Below are 16,963 nucleotides of genomic sequence, written 5' to 3'. Positions count from 1 at the left end.
TTGATGATAAGTAGTTAAATACTTTTTAGGTATATCCCTTGTAACTTATACAGGTAAAAACTTATTTTTTTAATGGAAATATACATAATTAATTAGTTTTTCTATTATATAGTGACAATTAGTGATGATTACAAAAATGACTGGTCGATAACTACTTTTGCACTATTATTTCGGAAGTTAATAATATTTTTATACTATAGTAGAAGTGCTTAGAGGAAATGTCTAGTGATAAAAATAACATAACATGCACCTTGCCACCAGTCAACATTTAAATATAATAATTTTTATAGTAAATATAAGTAGTTTGTTATTAATGTCAAACATATAAAACTATAGAATATTTGTAAAAATGTACACGAACAAAGACGGGTCAAAAAACTTTCATGGGTGTACTTTTAATCAGACATTTAGACGCTTTTAACATTGTCAGAATAATATAAATAATAACAAAAAGATAACTGTTAGGACAATTAAAATCGAATTCAAGCTATTTATTTAATATACCGGACGAAACTCTTACCTCTATTATAAAACAATAATATAATTTATTAACATCATACAATTAAATACTAAGTATATTTAAACACGATAAGTAAAATCATATCATTAAAAAATCGAAAGTATTTCGCAAAAATGTATATCATAGTATTATAATCTGGTGTGCATTGAACTAAAAAAAAGGTTTATCACGAGAATCATATAAAAAAGTACCAAATTGGTTACGAGATCTAATTAATAAATAATATATTTTGAAATCGCGAGCAATAACACTATCATTTAATTGATTACTATTATATAATATATTTCCATTATATTCCTTGTTTGTTCAGCATAAAATCGTGATTAATATGATACGCATATTAAAAAACTTTCAATAAGCAAATTATCATGTATCGAACAATTGTAGACCTTTATTTATATTAAACAGATAATATTTAATAAAAAAAAAAAAAATTTTATTTGCACTTTCAAAGATTTTCATATTTATGACCAATGTGTGGGTAATGCGATCCAAGGCATTCGCTTTATAAAAATAAAAATTTATATTCAATGGCGTAACTAGCAGGAAAAATGACAAAATGGTACTTTGAGACCAAGATTTTTCTTTTTCACTCAAATACTTACTTAAATAATAACGTCACCAAAAATTATAAAAAAGGTTTTCAAGTTGAAAGAGCACCGTTTATGACACTAACTCTGGAACCTCCTATTAAGGTCAAGTTGTGCCAATGCTCGTGTTCTCCTAAACTTATTGGAAATTTAAAAATATTATTGCTAAAATGATACCAATAAAAATGTCATCATCATAGAAAATAAAACTAAAGTAATTAAGAACTATTATAATTATAGCCATCATAACAATGAAAAAATAATAAAATATAAATTTTAATTATAAAATAAAAACGTTATAATGAACCGCACTTCAATTGTCATAATACCTATTTATTTAGTAGTTTTTCAAGTCACAATTGTACTATACGGTAATAAAACATTTAATGTTGTTAATGAATGCTTAATGAATTACATATTATTTGTCAACACCTAAAAATTAATTATGTATTCAATTTATTTCATTCAATATATCCGTTTTTAACGAGACTAACAATAACGTAACAAAAATTTATTTATTAACATGTTAATAAAGTACAAAGTTACTCGTATATTTTATGAATAAAACAAAAAGTTCTTGGTCAGTCTTATCTATCAGTCCATCGTTTTTATTTATCATTTAAATCATAAATAATATTTTGTTTTATATATCAGTTGAAAAACAAATTTAACTAAAAAATACAAATATACTGCGTAGTAGATACTCTCATTAAATTTAATTATAAAAGAATTACAAAATTAATTTATCAAAAAAAATTGAAATAAAATATTTCTAGATATTCTTTAATTGAATTATAAATAATATCATTATATAATTAAACTTTAGACGTCTACAAATGCATTTTAGTATAACATCGTAAGTTACTGTAATAAAATTTATTAACGTCATAATACACACACGTAAACACAGTTTAGAAAATATTTTTGAACTCAGTTGTTTGTAGTTCATTGATTAAAAAAATATAAAAATGAATCGGAAAACTTCTATTGACTATATCTTTTACAATTTTATTCAAATAAATTCAAACTTTTGATAGGTATACAAACAATACACAACTTTTCATTGAAAACCAACACTTTATTTTTTTGTTTATTTCAAATTCAAGAACCATAAATCAATAAAAATTACAAGTTTTTGATAATGATAAAATAAAAGCCATAATTTCTGGAAATGAAAATTCAAATATTTACAAATTACAGTTAATTAATGTTAAAAAGAATCTAGGGCTATAAGAACTCTTAAAAGTACTTTACCAATGTTAGGATTAAAAATTTTATCCTATTATTAATTTAATTTTTATTTGTATAAACATCAAAATAAAAATTTAAGTAAAAATATGTCTAAATTCTATGAAAAAATTATCTAGACAAATTTTCAGAGCTCGGTCGGACCTGGTGGGGGCATACTTATGATTTGACGCACAGGCTCCCGGGTTCGATCCCCAGGGTGCCAAACAATATTATTATAATTTTCTCATTGGTGGCGTGTGGTCTTTAATGTAAGCCGACCAAATACTCGTTTCGTCCATAATTAGCCTAGCCAAGAATCATGTCTTTAACTCACTAATATTCGAAAGAGAACCTCCACTCTCTGTAACAAGTTCGGGAAATAAAAGATTGTAAAACTGATCATTAAGTTATCTAAAAAATTATTTTTAAGCTGATTATTTTTTATAACACATTGGAAGTAATAAGTATTTACATACAATAAAGTTGAAGTATCTTTATAGATTAATATTGATTGATATCTGATAGTGATTAAATTCACTATTGTAAAACAATTTGATGTGTATTATATGTCACAAATAAAAATATATATATATTTACCAAAACATTTCATGATTTTTGACTTAAGAGGATGATTACTCATAATGAAAAAGTCACCCGAACGTCTTTGTTTTTTAATCGTTTAATACACAAAAATTATTATATTTAATTTGGCTTTAAATGATACAGATTTTCCGATACTATGCAAAAAAATTATGATTTCTGGCTTTAACGGCTAATAACTCAATAGATATCTCAAAAATGTATTTTTTTTTCTTCTTAAAGTACATTGTAATAGCTTTAATTTAATTTTAGTCTAAAAAAGTCAGATTTTTTGAAACATTTTAAAAATTTAAAAGAAAAAAATTCATATGATCTTAAGCCTAAATTGGATAATAAATGGATTATCAAAAAAAGTATGTCTTTGGCAAAGCAAATATTTTCAATAGGATCATTAAAAAACATTTTGGGTTTAAGTTGAAAAATTTGTAGTTTGGTGGGTGTTTTTGGGAGGTTCATTAATAGTAAATACAACTAAATCATTACTTATACACATGTTTACTATAATAAAAAAAAAGAGGAAAATTACTCAAGGTAAATAAATGACCTTGATTTAATTGTTCAAAAAATTTTTTCTACAAAGCAGCTCACTAATTTTAGAACAAAACAAAAATAAATTAAATGCCACTGCAAGTATTACTTGATAAAGAATACATATAATAGTAGAAAAAATTTAATTAGAGACTTTCAGAATAATCATATTCACTTCTATTTCAGCTATGCTAATTCTCGTAATGTATTTGCAAGCTTGATTATATTTATTATAAAAAAAAAGTGGCGTGTTACCTAACGAACAGTTCAATCATAGACATAAAAGTAAAATTGCTTATGATAAATAGGAAAACGTAATCAGAAGAACTTTAAGGTTTTTTTTATTTGAATTTTTTGATTCAAATTGCGTTCGTAAGTACAACAAATATGAAAATTATTTCGAAGAAATACAATTTATCATCAGACAAAAATTAAAATCATGCAAGCAAAGCAATATTTTAATAACCATTGGTTTGAAATATTATATACATCATGTAAATTTACATTAAATATTTTTTTACTACGACTCAGTCACCATTTATTATGAAAAATTAAAAGTCTAGTCAACATCACATTTATCTATGGTAATATTTCTCAACATGTAAAATCAAAATATAATAATTTTCAGTTAACCTGGTGAACTATGACTTGCATTAAAACTATATGTAACTAACATATAAATTATTTAGCGTTATAAAGTATCTTATTATACTTATATTTACAAGATTCATGGAATGAAACAACAAGCAATTATGAAAAAGTTTAGACGAATGCAAAAGTTCATTAGCCAATGTTTTTTATACTTTTCAAAACTGGAGTTATGTCGAAGAAGATGCTTAAATACTATTTCTTATCACTTCTGATTGATTAAACCTAAACAAAGGCGATAACCATACTAATATTTAAAACTTTTTTTTAAAAATTTATACTTTAAAAAGTGTTAATATTGTCTTTACCCATTGACACTTAATAAAATTCAACATATTATTTGATAATTTGGTAGATTAAAAGCCCTATCTTCTCTTCAAAAGAACAGAATATTTTGAGTAATATACAAATTAATTTCAATCTTTATCAAATGAGTTAGTTAAAAGACCGAACAAAACCTAATAAATCACGTCATTATTAATATTTTTCCAAAATTAAAACGTATAATATAAGAAATGAAACTCTTTATTACAAGACAATATATCTGCTGTAACACAAATAAAGTAAAACCAAAAACAATTAAAATAAGAAGTAGTAATCCATTGAAGTTTTATCTAGCGAATAGTATGTATTTGGGGAGAGGAGCAGAATTAGTATAATTAATTCAAAATATTATGTTTGATAACAAAGAGCAAAAAAATATATTAACAACTTTACGTTTCTACAATGAGTTTATACTTTGTTACTAGATTTGTTGATAGACAAAAACAATGAACTATTATATATAAAATAAAATACTTTTTATAACAATGAAATAATTATAATTACAAATTTATAAAAACATAAGTTACTGATTTTACAAATTGCGAAGAGAATAAGTATAATTTTAAAATAATAAAAAATTATAAATAAGCTTACTTAAAACGCCTTTTAATACAACGATATGCTTAAAGGTATATTTACATTAATATATGAAATTGCCTATGCGAAACGCCGTTTATTTATACAAAATTAGATGTATTCAAATTTAATGAAACAATAACTCATATAAGCCATTTAGGATGTACTTACTACGTATATTTAAATATTTATATATATATATCTTAGTCCCAACTGGAGTTATTAAACATACCTAGGAAAATTAACGTTTTACCGCTCATTATATATAACTATAGTAAAACCACGTTTAACCGTATCTTGATTTTTCGTCTTATTCCGAAAATTGATATGTGCCGCCAACAGTAAAAGCATAAGTGCATAATAATAATGTGTGAACTGCATTATAAATATGTAATTTTATTAAATTCTGACAAACGTGTTTTCGTACCACATAAACATTAATGATTTTTTTAATAATAATAACATAACTATGAATGTCGTAGATTCTTTAGAGATATTTAAAATTAATAACTTTTGTCTAACACATAATTCGTTGTTTTTGCCTTCAGTATAATCGTTCCGAATGGACAATAATAAGTGCTAAACGTAAACGTGTCGTACTTTCTTTAAAAAATAATTTTTAGTTATAAACCAGGCTATAAATCATGCAAGAATTATATCAAATATTTTAATGGCACTTTAAATGAGTGTCAATATTGTCACCTTCCCTTAAAATTAAGTCTTATAATTCTCAACGTTTTATAAACAGTTAATATATTATTAGTATATCTTTTATTAATAATTATAATTTTTCTGAGCTGTAAAATTTCCTGTGAATTAATTTTGGTCGGATAAAGGCACACTTAAAATACATTTTTCTATGATAAATAATAAACCATTTTTATACATAACACTGTCATAATCATGTAACATATTGTTATTTATAGATATGATTGAAAAATAAAGTATTAATGATACAATTAGTATGTAAAATTTAAACAATAAAATGGCCATAAGTGGTGTTAAAAAGTACATAGAATTAGGCCATATTCGGCTTAATATATTTATAAATTATACATACGTAAATATATTCGAAAGAAATACTCTTATACCTCAAAATTTTATTTTAAAGTTAGATATCTATCAATCCAATGACTGTTTAAGGATGCAATGACACAGTGGATAATTTAGTTGCAAACAAGATGTAATAATAGGTCACATCTGCCTCTATATGCTCTCATATATTTAACCAAACAAAATAAATGAAGAATTATTGAAAAATATTTGTAATAAACCTTATTTAAAAAATTAAAAATGGACATTTAAATGATCACCTTTGGTAAAAATTGAGGTCTATGTTTTCTAAAATTTTCAGAAAATTATAGACAATGTGATATAAACAAATATATTTTAGGTGAGCAAAAATTTTAATTAAACACCAAGATATTTTTTTCAAACTCCGCCTGTTTGTAAATATTTAGTTACTTAATTACAATATTAAAATAATTACTTTCTTGAGAGTATAAAATTGTTCTACACAGTCTATCGATTACAAGATAGAAAAAAATATATGTATATTTCGATCCTTGTATAGAAAACGTAAGTCCTTTAGACTTTTTAGCACGTTTAAAGTAATTTACATCAGATAATTTTTAATTGTATCTGAAATCTATGCTTAAATTTAATTCAAAAATTTATCTAAAACATTTACCTGACAATATAGTTAATACACATAACACTCTCTGGTTTTTGACCTTTATGATCATTAAGAATGGTAGCTTGTGTTACAATCCATACATAGCCTCCTCCTTTGGCTAAAAATCTGAATTTATTTGTTTCCACTTGGCCTTTTTGAAACACTAGTTAAAAATAAACTCACAATAAATCCTTTTTTTGATGTTATTAAAAATAAAATTCATTATAATGTAAAAACAAAATTGAAACTTACAAATTTTAAAACTCTTTTCAATAGAGTTACAATCCTGGGCGTGATAATAATCAAAAATGGATTTTGATATTAATGATTGTGGTTCATAACCTAAATATTTTGTTATCCTAAAATATATAAAAAATATATTTTCCAAAAAGACATTTTTCTAAAAATTAAAACTAATTTAAGAATACTAGTAATGTATAAGGTTCAATTCTTTTTAGTAATAACAATAACTGAAAAATCAGTAAAAAATAACAAATAGAAAAAATAATAATTACTAGAAAAAAAGTTATAAAACACCAAAAAAAGTATAGGATATACATATATCATATAAGTTAATAAATTATAACTATTCTCTTTAAAAATAAAAACAAATTAATCTAATACAAACATATATATATATATAATATATATATTATAAAGTGTTTGGCACGTTTCTCGTGCATAAATAATTTTTTGTTTGTTATGGTTAATTGTTCAGCAACTGATATCTAATCCATAGAAACAAAAAAAAAACGGTAGCACAGTCGATTCGCGGTACAGTGAAGATGTTGCATAGTTGGGATAATTATAAATAATATCTTACAGAGACTAAAATCACAATCATAAGTAACGTTTCAATGAACATTTATAGATATTGTTTAATCTTAAAAAATTGGTGGATTATTCCAAAAGCAATATCAACATCTAACTTTCTTAATTATATCCTGATAAGTAGATCTTTCATTTATAAGTAAAATATATGAATAAATACTTATTATAGTAGTTAAATTTAGTATGAAATTGATATTTAATAACAAAATATTTTTATAGACAAACTATAAAAAAATAATAAAATAATTGTATATTTGGTTACTTTTATGACAAACATGTTTGAAAATTAAAGGTCTTGATGTTATACTTTAAAAAAGAAAAAATGTTTCGTTACTAATGAATAAATACTGGTCTACAAAGAATATTAATCAGAGACTAGAACATAATTTTCTTAACCCATTTTTCGTCAATTTTAAATTTACAATTAGATTTTTTCTATCAAAAATTTTTTTCAAATTATTACTAATTAGAAAAAAACGAGTATTTACACATAAAAAAAGATAATTAAATACAAAAAAAAATTTGTTTTCAAATAATCTTTGATTTAGATTTTCAATATATTAAAAATAATGTCATTATTAACCTATTATTTTGGTCCTTAAAAGTTGATTTTTATGAAACTTTATAATAAAATAAAGTTGCACTTTTTACCATAACTTACTTAGCTCAACTTTCAAATTTGAAATCCACATTATTAAATAGAAAATTTTATTAGAAAAATGAATGAGAGACAAAAAAAAAAAATCATATAATAAAATTATTTTAATATGAATAAGAAATTCCTTCTCACAAGGGAAGACTACAGTGACGTAGTACTTCATATATATTTAATATTTATTTATTAAATCAAATCGAGATAAAAATCAAAGGCATCTAAAATTTATCAATTTTTTCACAAAATCGTACATTTTTCTTTAACTTTAATATCCGTTTTCACCATGAAGAAAAGTCCAAATATCAATTTTTTTTTTAATTTTTGTATATTACATAAGCTTTAATTTAAGATATATATAAAAAAATTGTCAGTATTTCCAGAATTTTTTAAGAAGTTTTAAAGTTATCATTTTGAATCGCTCAAAGGGTCAGATGTGTCACAAAAATATGTCAATTTTTAGGTAAATATCTAAGATATCTATAAAAAACAGTTATGTTTATTTGTTTATTTTTAAAAATGTTTTAAAAATGTCAAAAATTACCGATTTTTAAAAATGAAATTTTTTATGGGATTTCCTCTATTTACGGTGAATGACAGAATTTGACATTTAATAACAGAAGTAATAAATAACAGCCCCTATCGTGCGTAATCCTATCTCTTTTCAAATTTAAATAGGTTTTATTTTAAATATTAAGGTTTAATGTTGAACCATGTACAATGCTATATCTAGGTATAAAAAAACTAAAGGAATGAAAATATACTATTTTTTATTTGGATATCGAATTCGTTCCGTTTCTCGTTCTTTTAACACAAAAAAGAACTCGTTCATGAGACGGTTCTTTTTTTTTTTTTAATTTTTTCATGTAACTAGTTCCCTTCGAACACTGATTTATAAATTTATTAAAAACCATGTTTTCTTCCACACAACTCTTAAATTATTTTTAACGAAATAATAAAAAAATTAATACAATTAGCTATAACTAATATTAATATAACGTAGTACAAACAAAAGTAATTTAAAAATATTCATAGTACGCTAAGAACAATAATTATTTTAAAAACAAGTTTTAAATACTTACACGTCATCGGCAATTAAATATTTCATATCCAATGAATGTTTACTGAAAAATATTTTGCTTTGTTTATACAATGGTATTTCAATATTCGACGGATGTGGTATTGGTTCTGCAATTGATACGAATATTTGGGATACTTCATTACGAACTAACGATTCGTGTTTTAAATATTCATGATTAATTTTTGTATCAGAATCGATTTTTTTATCAGACTCGTAGTCAGAATCGGAGTCTTCTTCTGATAATATTGCTTTTCGCTTGGCACTTGAATTAATTAAAGAATGTCCCGTAAAATGTAGTACCTTACATAAATAATATATTTAATTAGTCTAATATCATTGAAAAATTCATAATAAAATGTTATCCAATATTTGAAATTAAAAATTAAAGGTTTTGTTCTAGAAATAAACTCGCTAAATTTAAATGAGTAAATACTAGGGTTGTTATAATATTGTATAAGATATCAACTCGATTTGGGTTTATTTTTAAAACTGGATTTTTACAATGATAAAATTTCGTTACTATTACGCATGAATGGATAGCTTTAAAAAATATAAGGTATAACCAAGTAACGACTACTTTTGAAATATCAATCTGAATCCTCAAAACAAAAAGTATTTTGTCTTTGCATAAATCGCAATGTTTTGTAAGGTTGTTGGCCTACGCTAAAATTTGTGGTCTGCTATCCACAATGTGAAACTATTCATACGCTAGTGTTTACACACTGGAAGTGTCATTTTTGTTTTATTTTTACTTAGATTTAGTTCTCTTTTAAATCGAAGTCTTCAGTAATTATAATGCATAATAATACAAAATTGAAAAAATATATAATAAAATAAAACATAGAATTAAATTATTTTACACGTACAATATTATTCTATAACATTACATGAAGTTCTATTATTGGGTAACCCGCAGTAATATTAATATAACATTCCATCAATTATGTGTTTAATATAATTTACTAGTCTTAAAAACAAAGATAATTAGACATCAATTAAAATACTTGACTCAAGAGAAGTAATTAATAGACTATATATTTATAGTAAGACTCAATATATAAATATTTTGATAGAATACTTTATTTTACTTTATATGATACAGCAATGATTTAACACTTATCAAATGTGACCTCTATCCTTTTATAATTTATTCAGTCACGTTTATAAATAAAATTTTAGTAGCATAAATAACGACGGCATAAGTTTTTCAAGTTGAGTTTTCATTTAAAAATATATTTGTATTTAATATATTAAATAAAATTATAATAATTGCTAAATGAATATTTTATATCATATATAGTAATGAAACAAACATTTCATTCACAAGTAATAAATTTAATTCCTTCTATTCATGAAAGAAATATGAAAAGTTAAAAGTGATCATATGTATATTACTGTCTGAGCTATAAATTTGATGCTAAGAGAAATAATATTTAATACAGTCGCGTCATAAGACGGAAAAACTGTGAAACAAACTAAAACAACTCGAATTTACACCTACTAGGAAGTAGTTATGGACGCCAGTACATTTAAATGACGCAAATAACAATAATACGCGCACATTTCAAAGTATTTTGTTAATGTTATAACATTTAAAAATTGAAGTTAATTAAGTAGTAATTAATGAATATATCATAATATATTAAAATAAATATACTCAATGAAATCATTATCATATTTATTATAAGATAATAACTAGAAAATAAAAATCTATTCTAAATTAATCATTTTGAAGTTTATATTTAAAACTAAATAAAAAAAATGTCATAAAAGTCTAGAACATAACATAATTAAGTAATATTAACAGCGCTTGTTTTGTAAAATGGAAATAAAGTTCAGAAACGTAAATGTGTATTAAGACATAGACGATTTTGATTTAGAGCAATAAAAACTGGCCTATAATTTATGGATGATATAAGGTAATTGCAAGGCATTTAACCTTAAGAAACTATTTTTAAACTAATGTTGAAAATTATTAAACTACAGTCTGATGATAGTTCTCCTTCAAAACAAAATTAATTTAGTATTTTCTATATTAAGTATCAATTGTAATTAGTCCAATTTAAAAACGCTTAATCTGTAAAAATCTCCAAAAGCACCAATTAAAAACCCTGTACGCACGCCTATATATTAAGAAAAATAGAAAACTTAAAAATTCACAAAAAAATAAAACGGAGATAAACCAGAGAATATAATTTTAACCTATCGGCATTTTTTTGTCTATCACTTAATTTTAATTGATACCTAAATTAAATATTATGAAGAAAAAAAATGTCTTCAACTCAATTAGGTCATCTAATTATTAAATATAATTATTATTAGACCATAAAAATTTTAACTGTGTGATTCAATTATTTACTATAGCTTGTAAGTTACAATATTCTCTGATTAGACAATACATTTAATATAGAAATGTGTCAATCTTTCAAAAATTATAAAACAATTAGAAAAAAAGCTTAAAACGTTATGTAGTTTTAGCATATAAAAAGTAATAAATATATGAAGTTAGAGTTCTTTGTTGTTTGTCTCTCATGTGGTTTTTTCTACAAATTATGAAAGTAAATGAAATAAATTAAAAATATATATATTTTACTGATTAAAAAATAATCAAAAGTGTAATCAAAATAATAATAATTAACTGAAAATAATAACAAATTAACTGAAAGAGTTAAATTTCAACTTTTGATGTCTAATAATATCAAATTAATATTAAATATAATTTAATGTAATATCCGTGGATAATAAAATAAAATTGATAACCATTAATTAATAAAATGTATGTATTGTCTCGTATTCTATTTATGGAATATGAAACAATACATACATCATTTTAACCAATAGTAAAATAAATACTTTTAAGTATGTTACTAAATAATATTATAATAAATTTGCAGTAGCTGAGATAACAGTCTACCAATTTTTTTATTTTTGCTCGAGAGCTATGAACATCTATACTATTGCAATGCGTACGTGACACGATTCTCAAATATTAGACAGTAAAAAATTATTTGCTATTATTATACAATACAAGTGAAGAGTTAATAAAATTGAATCCTGAAAAATAAAACAATCCAGAAAACTTAATAAGCTTAGAAGTAAAATTGGGAGGATTATAAATATAAAACTGGTCAAACAAGAATATTACTTGATGTTTAAGTATACAGTTAGAGAAATCAAATTTCAAAAGACTAGAGTGATGCAACATTAAAGCAAACAACATTACTAAGCAAAAAAAATACTAAACTATTTTAATAAAAAATAAATATTTAAGATTTTATTTAACAATTCATAGAAAGAGCCAAAAAAAACGTACACGAAGTTTTTAAAATTGTTCAACATTTAATAAGCTTGTTAGTTATTAAGCCATATTATACATCAAAACATGTTGTTTTAAGATTAAAAACAAAAAAGAGCATATTATGTAAAAAATTTCATTTGTACAAATAATTTCCAAATAAATTTTACTACCAACTAAAAATAATTAACAGTTAATTTAGAAAAAATTTATTATTTAGTTACTAAATAATAAATTTTTTCTAAATTTGAAGTTTTAATTTTAAATTTTTAAAACAATTGTTTTTAAATATATTAAACTAATAATAAAATTAAGCTAGTTTGATACTAACCTTATAAGATGCAGATTTCAAATTTACGTTGCGACCTTTGTTAGTTAAAGTACATTTCATTCGTATAAAAAAAGACTTTTGTACTCCAATATCTTTAGCAGTTAACATTTCTTTTAGTTCAGATTGATCGCAAAGGTGCGCGAACTCATAAACCGACTGGCCAATTAAATCAATCTGTATATATAAACAATAATTTCAGATAGTGAATAATACATAATAAAAGCTAAATAGACTATTCCCGTCAAATAGTCAATAACAAAAATTTATTTTCAAAAGTTTATTTATGATCAAAACCGTTAACTGTAGGAAAATGGCCATTATTTAAAAACGATATATTATTTGAGTTTTATTAAAATTAAAATTTAATGTGTGCCTGATTATCATAGTGATATTTGTAATTTGCATATGATCATTTAGTTAAAAATATTTTTTAAATATTAATATAAAACTGAAAACTATAAAAGAAATATTTAACTCAAATGCCACAAAAATTATTTATAAATTCGCTGATACGTAATTAACTGTTTTTAATAATATCACCTGTGATAAACCTAAGTAGTTGGATACGTTTTCTGAAACAAACACTATATCTCCATCGGACGTTGTTATTAAAACGATTCCATCTAAAGCTTTATTGCATATTTCACTTAAATGTTTTGGTTCTTCTTTCTCGTTTATTTTATTATCAATGTGCACTGAAAACATATTTAATCGATAAAATATAAAGCAAAGAATGTTAAACCGTACTTAAAAAACATTAAAATTCTAAAATATCTCAGCCCAAGATTAATTATACTTTGTCAGAGCTGAGAATAAAATAATAAATACCCCAAAATCGAACAAGAAAAATTAATGATAAATAAAGTAAGATGAAATTGTATTCAAAACTTCTTTCAACATAAATAATTAAATAATTTAAAATAATGTTATTTATAATTAAATACAAACAATAAGATTAATATAAAATTAACTATACTGAACATTACATAAAGAATTTAATGTAGAAACCCACGTAGAAAGAAACAGGTCAAATAAAAATAATTACTATTTGTAATTAATATACAGAGTGATCGATTTATCATTTATCATTAAATATCAGCTAAATAATATATATATAAGAACTTGTTTTTTTTTTTGTTTTGTTGAGTATTATTTATTTTTAAATTATACATGATAAAATATTTTTAAGCTCCATCCCTTATAAGGATATAGAAATTTATATTTTTTATGGCTATATACTTATTTAACTAGCTTTGAAAAATGACAAGTCAATTATAACTTTTACACCAGTATTTCAGAAGTTTTATATATTTTTTTTTAAATCTGGTAATATAACTCACACCTGACCATCACTCAATATTTTAAAATGTTAATTACTTTCGAAATACTCATTGAAACGTTATTATCGACCATTCATTTTTATTCTTGATAATGAATATCATTTAAAAATTGTTTTAATTATAATTATTGATAATATACTAAAATATAGCTTATTAGGATTAATTAGGGCTTTTTTTATTTATTATCTATTTACATTTATAAGTAAATAAAATAAAATATCTTATAATTGACTTTATAACTATCTAGTTCAATTTATGAGAAATTCAAAATCAAATTTTTTATGGTAAATATCTTTAATAAATTGTAAATTTAAATTGAGAAAATAATAAATAAAATACAAATTTAATCTATGGCAAAAAATTGATTGCAATTTTACTCTAATCCTTAAAATTTATTAGACTAGAAATGATAATACATAAACAATAAAAATATAAGTATGGAATAATCACAAAATCGGATAGTTTTTTTAAAAAACGAATTATTTTTAATCAAATTATTAAAGAAAATTAAAAAACATTAATCTTTAACATTAATATAATTTTTTTGTTAGATTCAATTGGGTGGCGAAATATTATTTTTGCCTATTACTAGGGTCATTACTACAGGACTAGGGAAAACTGCCCCCTGTCTCTCGGCTCCAGTACCACTGATAATGATATCTTTATGAAGATTAAGGGATGTATTCAATGAATATATTATCACTTATAAATTAAGAAAAAATTGCTACTTGAGAAAGCCAGAAAAAATTCTCAAATCTATCATTAGCCTAAGGGAAATTTAATAGTTAACAAAAAAACAATCACTCTGTATATGAAGTATTCTTTTTTTTTTTTAGATGCAATACAAATATAATATTTCGATATCTAACAGTCAAAACATTCGTACCAAGATGTCTAGTTTTATAGTGAAATTAGCAATAATGTTAGTAACTAAAACGCTCCGGGGTTTCTTAGCTTACCAAGGTTAACCAGATTTCTTTCAGTATTACAATTATTAATATTAATAAATGACGAATGTTTTTATCATTGTTTTATCAGAAATAAACAACTGTACAATTAACTTATAAATATATATTATATTATTTTAATATTCTTGTTACTTTTGTAAAATAATAAATTATATAATGTAGAATAGAATAATATACAATGTAGTATATGAAAAATGAACAAATATTAAAAATAACATTGTATTAGATTTATTTGTAATTACGGCCAACTAAACGCACTGTTGAAAAAATGAGACTCTTGAAAGTAGGATAAAAATGATGCAGACATAAATTGCACTGAATAAACAAATTTCTGAAGGTCAATTACTAGTTAATTACTTAAAATTTTAAAGGGCAAGTCTATTATTTAATAACACATAAATATATAAACATGCCACATTATGTATCTGAAATTATTATTAACTCTTGATTCGACAAAAATTTTGTGCTAATTTCATTTTTCATCATTTTTACAGTTTTGAAATATGTTTAAAATATAACTTATTTATCTCTAATAAAAAAATGTATAAATTTAATTTTTTAATATATTGAATACTGGTATATATAGCAGGAAAGGTATAGCTCATACTGGTGTATATTTATAATGTACACTCCGCTCACGCTACATACTCAATATAATAAAATGCTAGTAACTCAATAAGTACTTATCTTAAGATTGTTAGCAACTAATCACAATTATTTATAAGAAAAGGGCTAAAAATGGATATTTTAAAATTTGAACAAAAGAAAATTATGTAATGAATAATTAAAAAGATTGATTAATTTTGTTATTTGAACTTAATTTTAAAACGATCTACATATAATCTACTATTTGGACTTAGACAAAGACAAGTAAGAAAACTGGTAGTTAATTATTTTCTTTGATTAAAATTATTTTTTTTTTGAATAAATTTATTTACTTAAAGAAAATTTTATTTACCCATTAAACTATGTAGTTATAAAAAATGTTTACCAAAAATAAAAACATTAGTACACTAGTTTTATTAATATTGTTAAAATAGTTACAAAATCATATTAAATCTGTACTATTAAAATTTTAATATTATTAGTTTAATATTATCTATAAAACCATAGAACAGCATGTCAATTTTTCTAGGACATAAATTATTTCTTAAAAATACGTATTTATTTTCTGAACTAATTATTACATTAACCATTTTTTATAGAATTTCACTTTGGCACACATTTAATATAATTTAATAACTAAATTTAATTAATATAATAAAAAAAAACCCAGCACAGTTAGGTGGCGTCCACAGTTGGGTCCAGTATAGATGATATCTGACAGTTATTAAAATCACTATCATAAAAAACGCTTCGATGCAAATCTGTAGATAGTGTTTAATTAAAAAAAAAAAATTTGTTAAAATAGCATATTTTTGAATACGGTAGCCTTTTGCGCATAGAAGATAGGTCGTCGGGACAAATTTTTTTTTTAATTTTATAGTACACAAAATAAGCTTTAATTTGATATATGTTTAAAGGACGCAGTATTTCCAGAACATTTTCAAAAATTAAGTTGAAAAAGTTATTTTTTGTAAAAAAGTTGCAATTTTAAATCCCCCCCAATGAGCAGGTGTAGTGTTAGATTTTCAAAAAAATGATATCAAATGAAAGGAAAATATCTAAGGTTTCAATACAAAAAAATATTATTTTGATTTGTTAATATTTGAAAAAGTTATGGCTGTTTTAAGTATAAAAAACATTCTGATATGATGTGATTTTTATCGCAAAC

General features: G+C 22.9%; 1 protein-coding gene across 2 annotated transcripts in view; it reads right to left on the bottom strand.

Moving 5' to 3' along the window:
• LOC126908161 (hypoxia-inducible factor 1-alpha-like) overlaps nt 1-16,963 on the bottom strand; it is a 38,992-nt gene that overhangs the window by 12,994 nt on the left and 9,035 nt on the right. For both annotated transcript variants that reach the window (XM_050690071.1, XM_050690072.1), the window contains exons 3-7: nt 13,422-13,576; nt 12,882-13,055; nt 9,257-9,555; nt 6,944-7,050; nt 6,707-6,854 (exon numbers count right to left, since the gene is read on the bottom strand). In XM_050690071.1, coding sequence (XP_050546028.1) covers nt 6,707-6,854; nt 6,944-7,050; nt 9,257-9,555; nt 12,882-13,055; nt 13,422-13,576 — 883 coding nt within the window. The remainder of the gene's footprint in view (nt 1-6,706; nt 6,855-6,943; nt 7,051-9,256; nt 9,556-12,881; nt 13,056-13,421; nt 13,577-16,963) is intronic.

This window comes from Daktulosphaira vitifoliae, unplaced genomic scaffold, assembly GCF_025091365.1.
Source record: "Daktulosphaira vitifoliae isolate Bord-2020 unplaced genomic scaffold, ASM2509136v1 Scaffold_5, whole genome shotgun sequence".
NCBI lineage: Eukaryota > Metazoa > Arthropoda > Insecta > Hemiptera > Phylloxeridae > Daktulosphaira > Daktulosphaira vitifoliae.
Note: the sequence above shows the minus strand (reverse complement) of the source record. Positions and strands in the feature narration are given on the sequence as shown.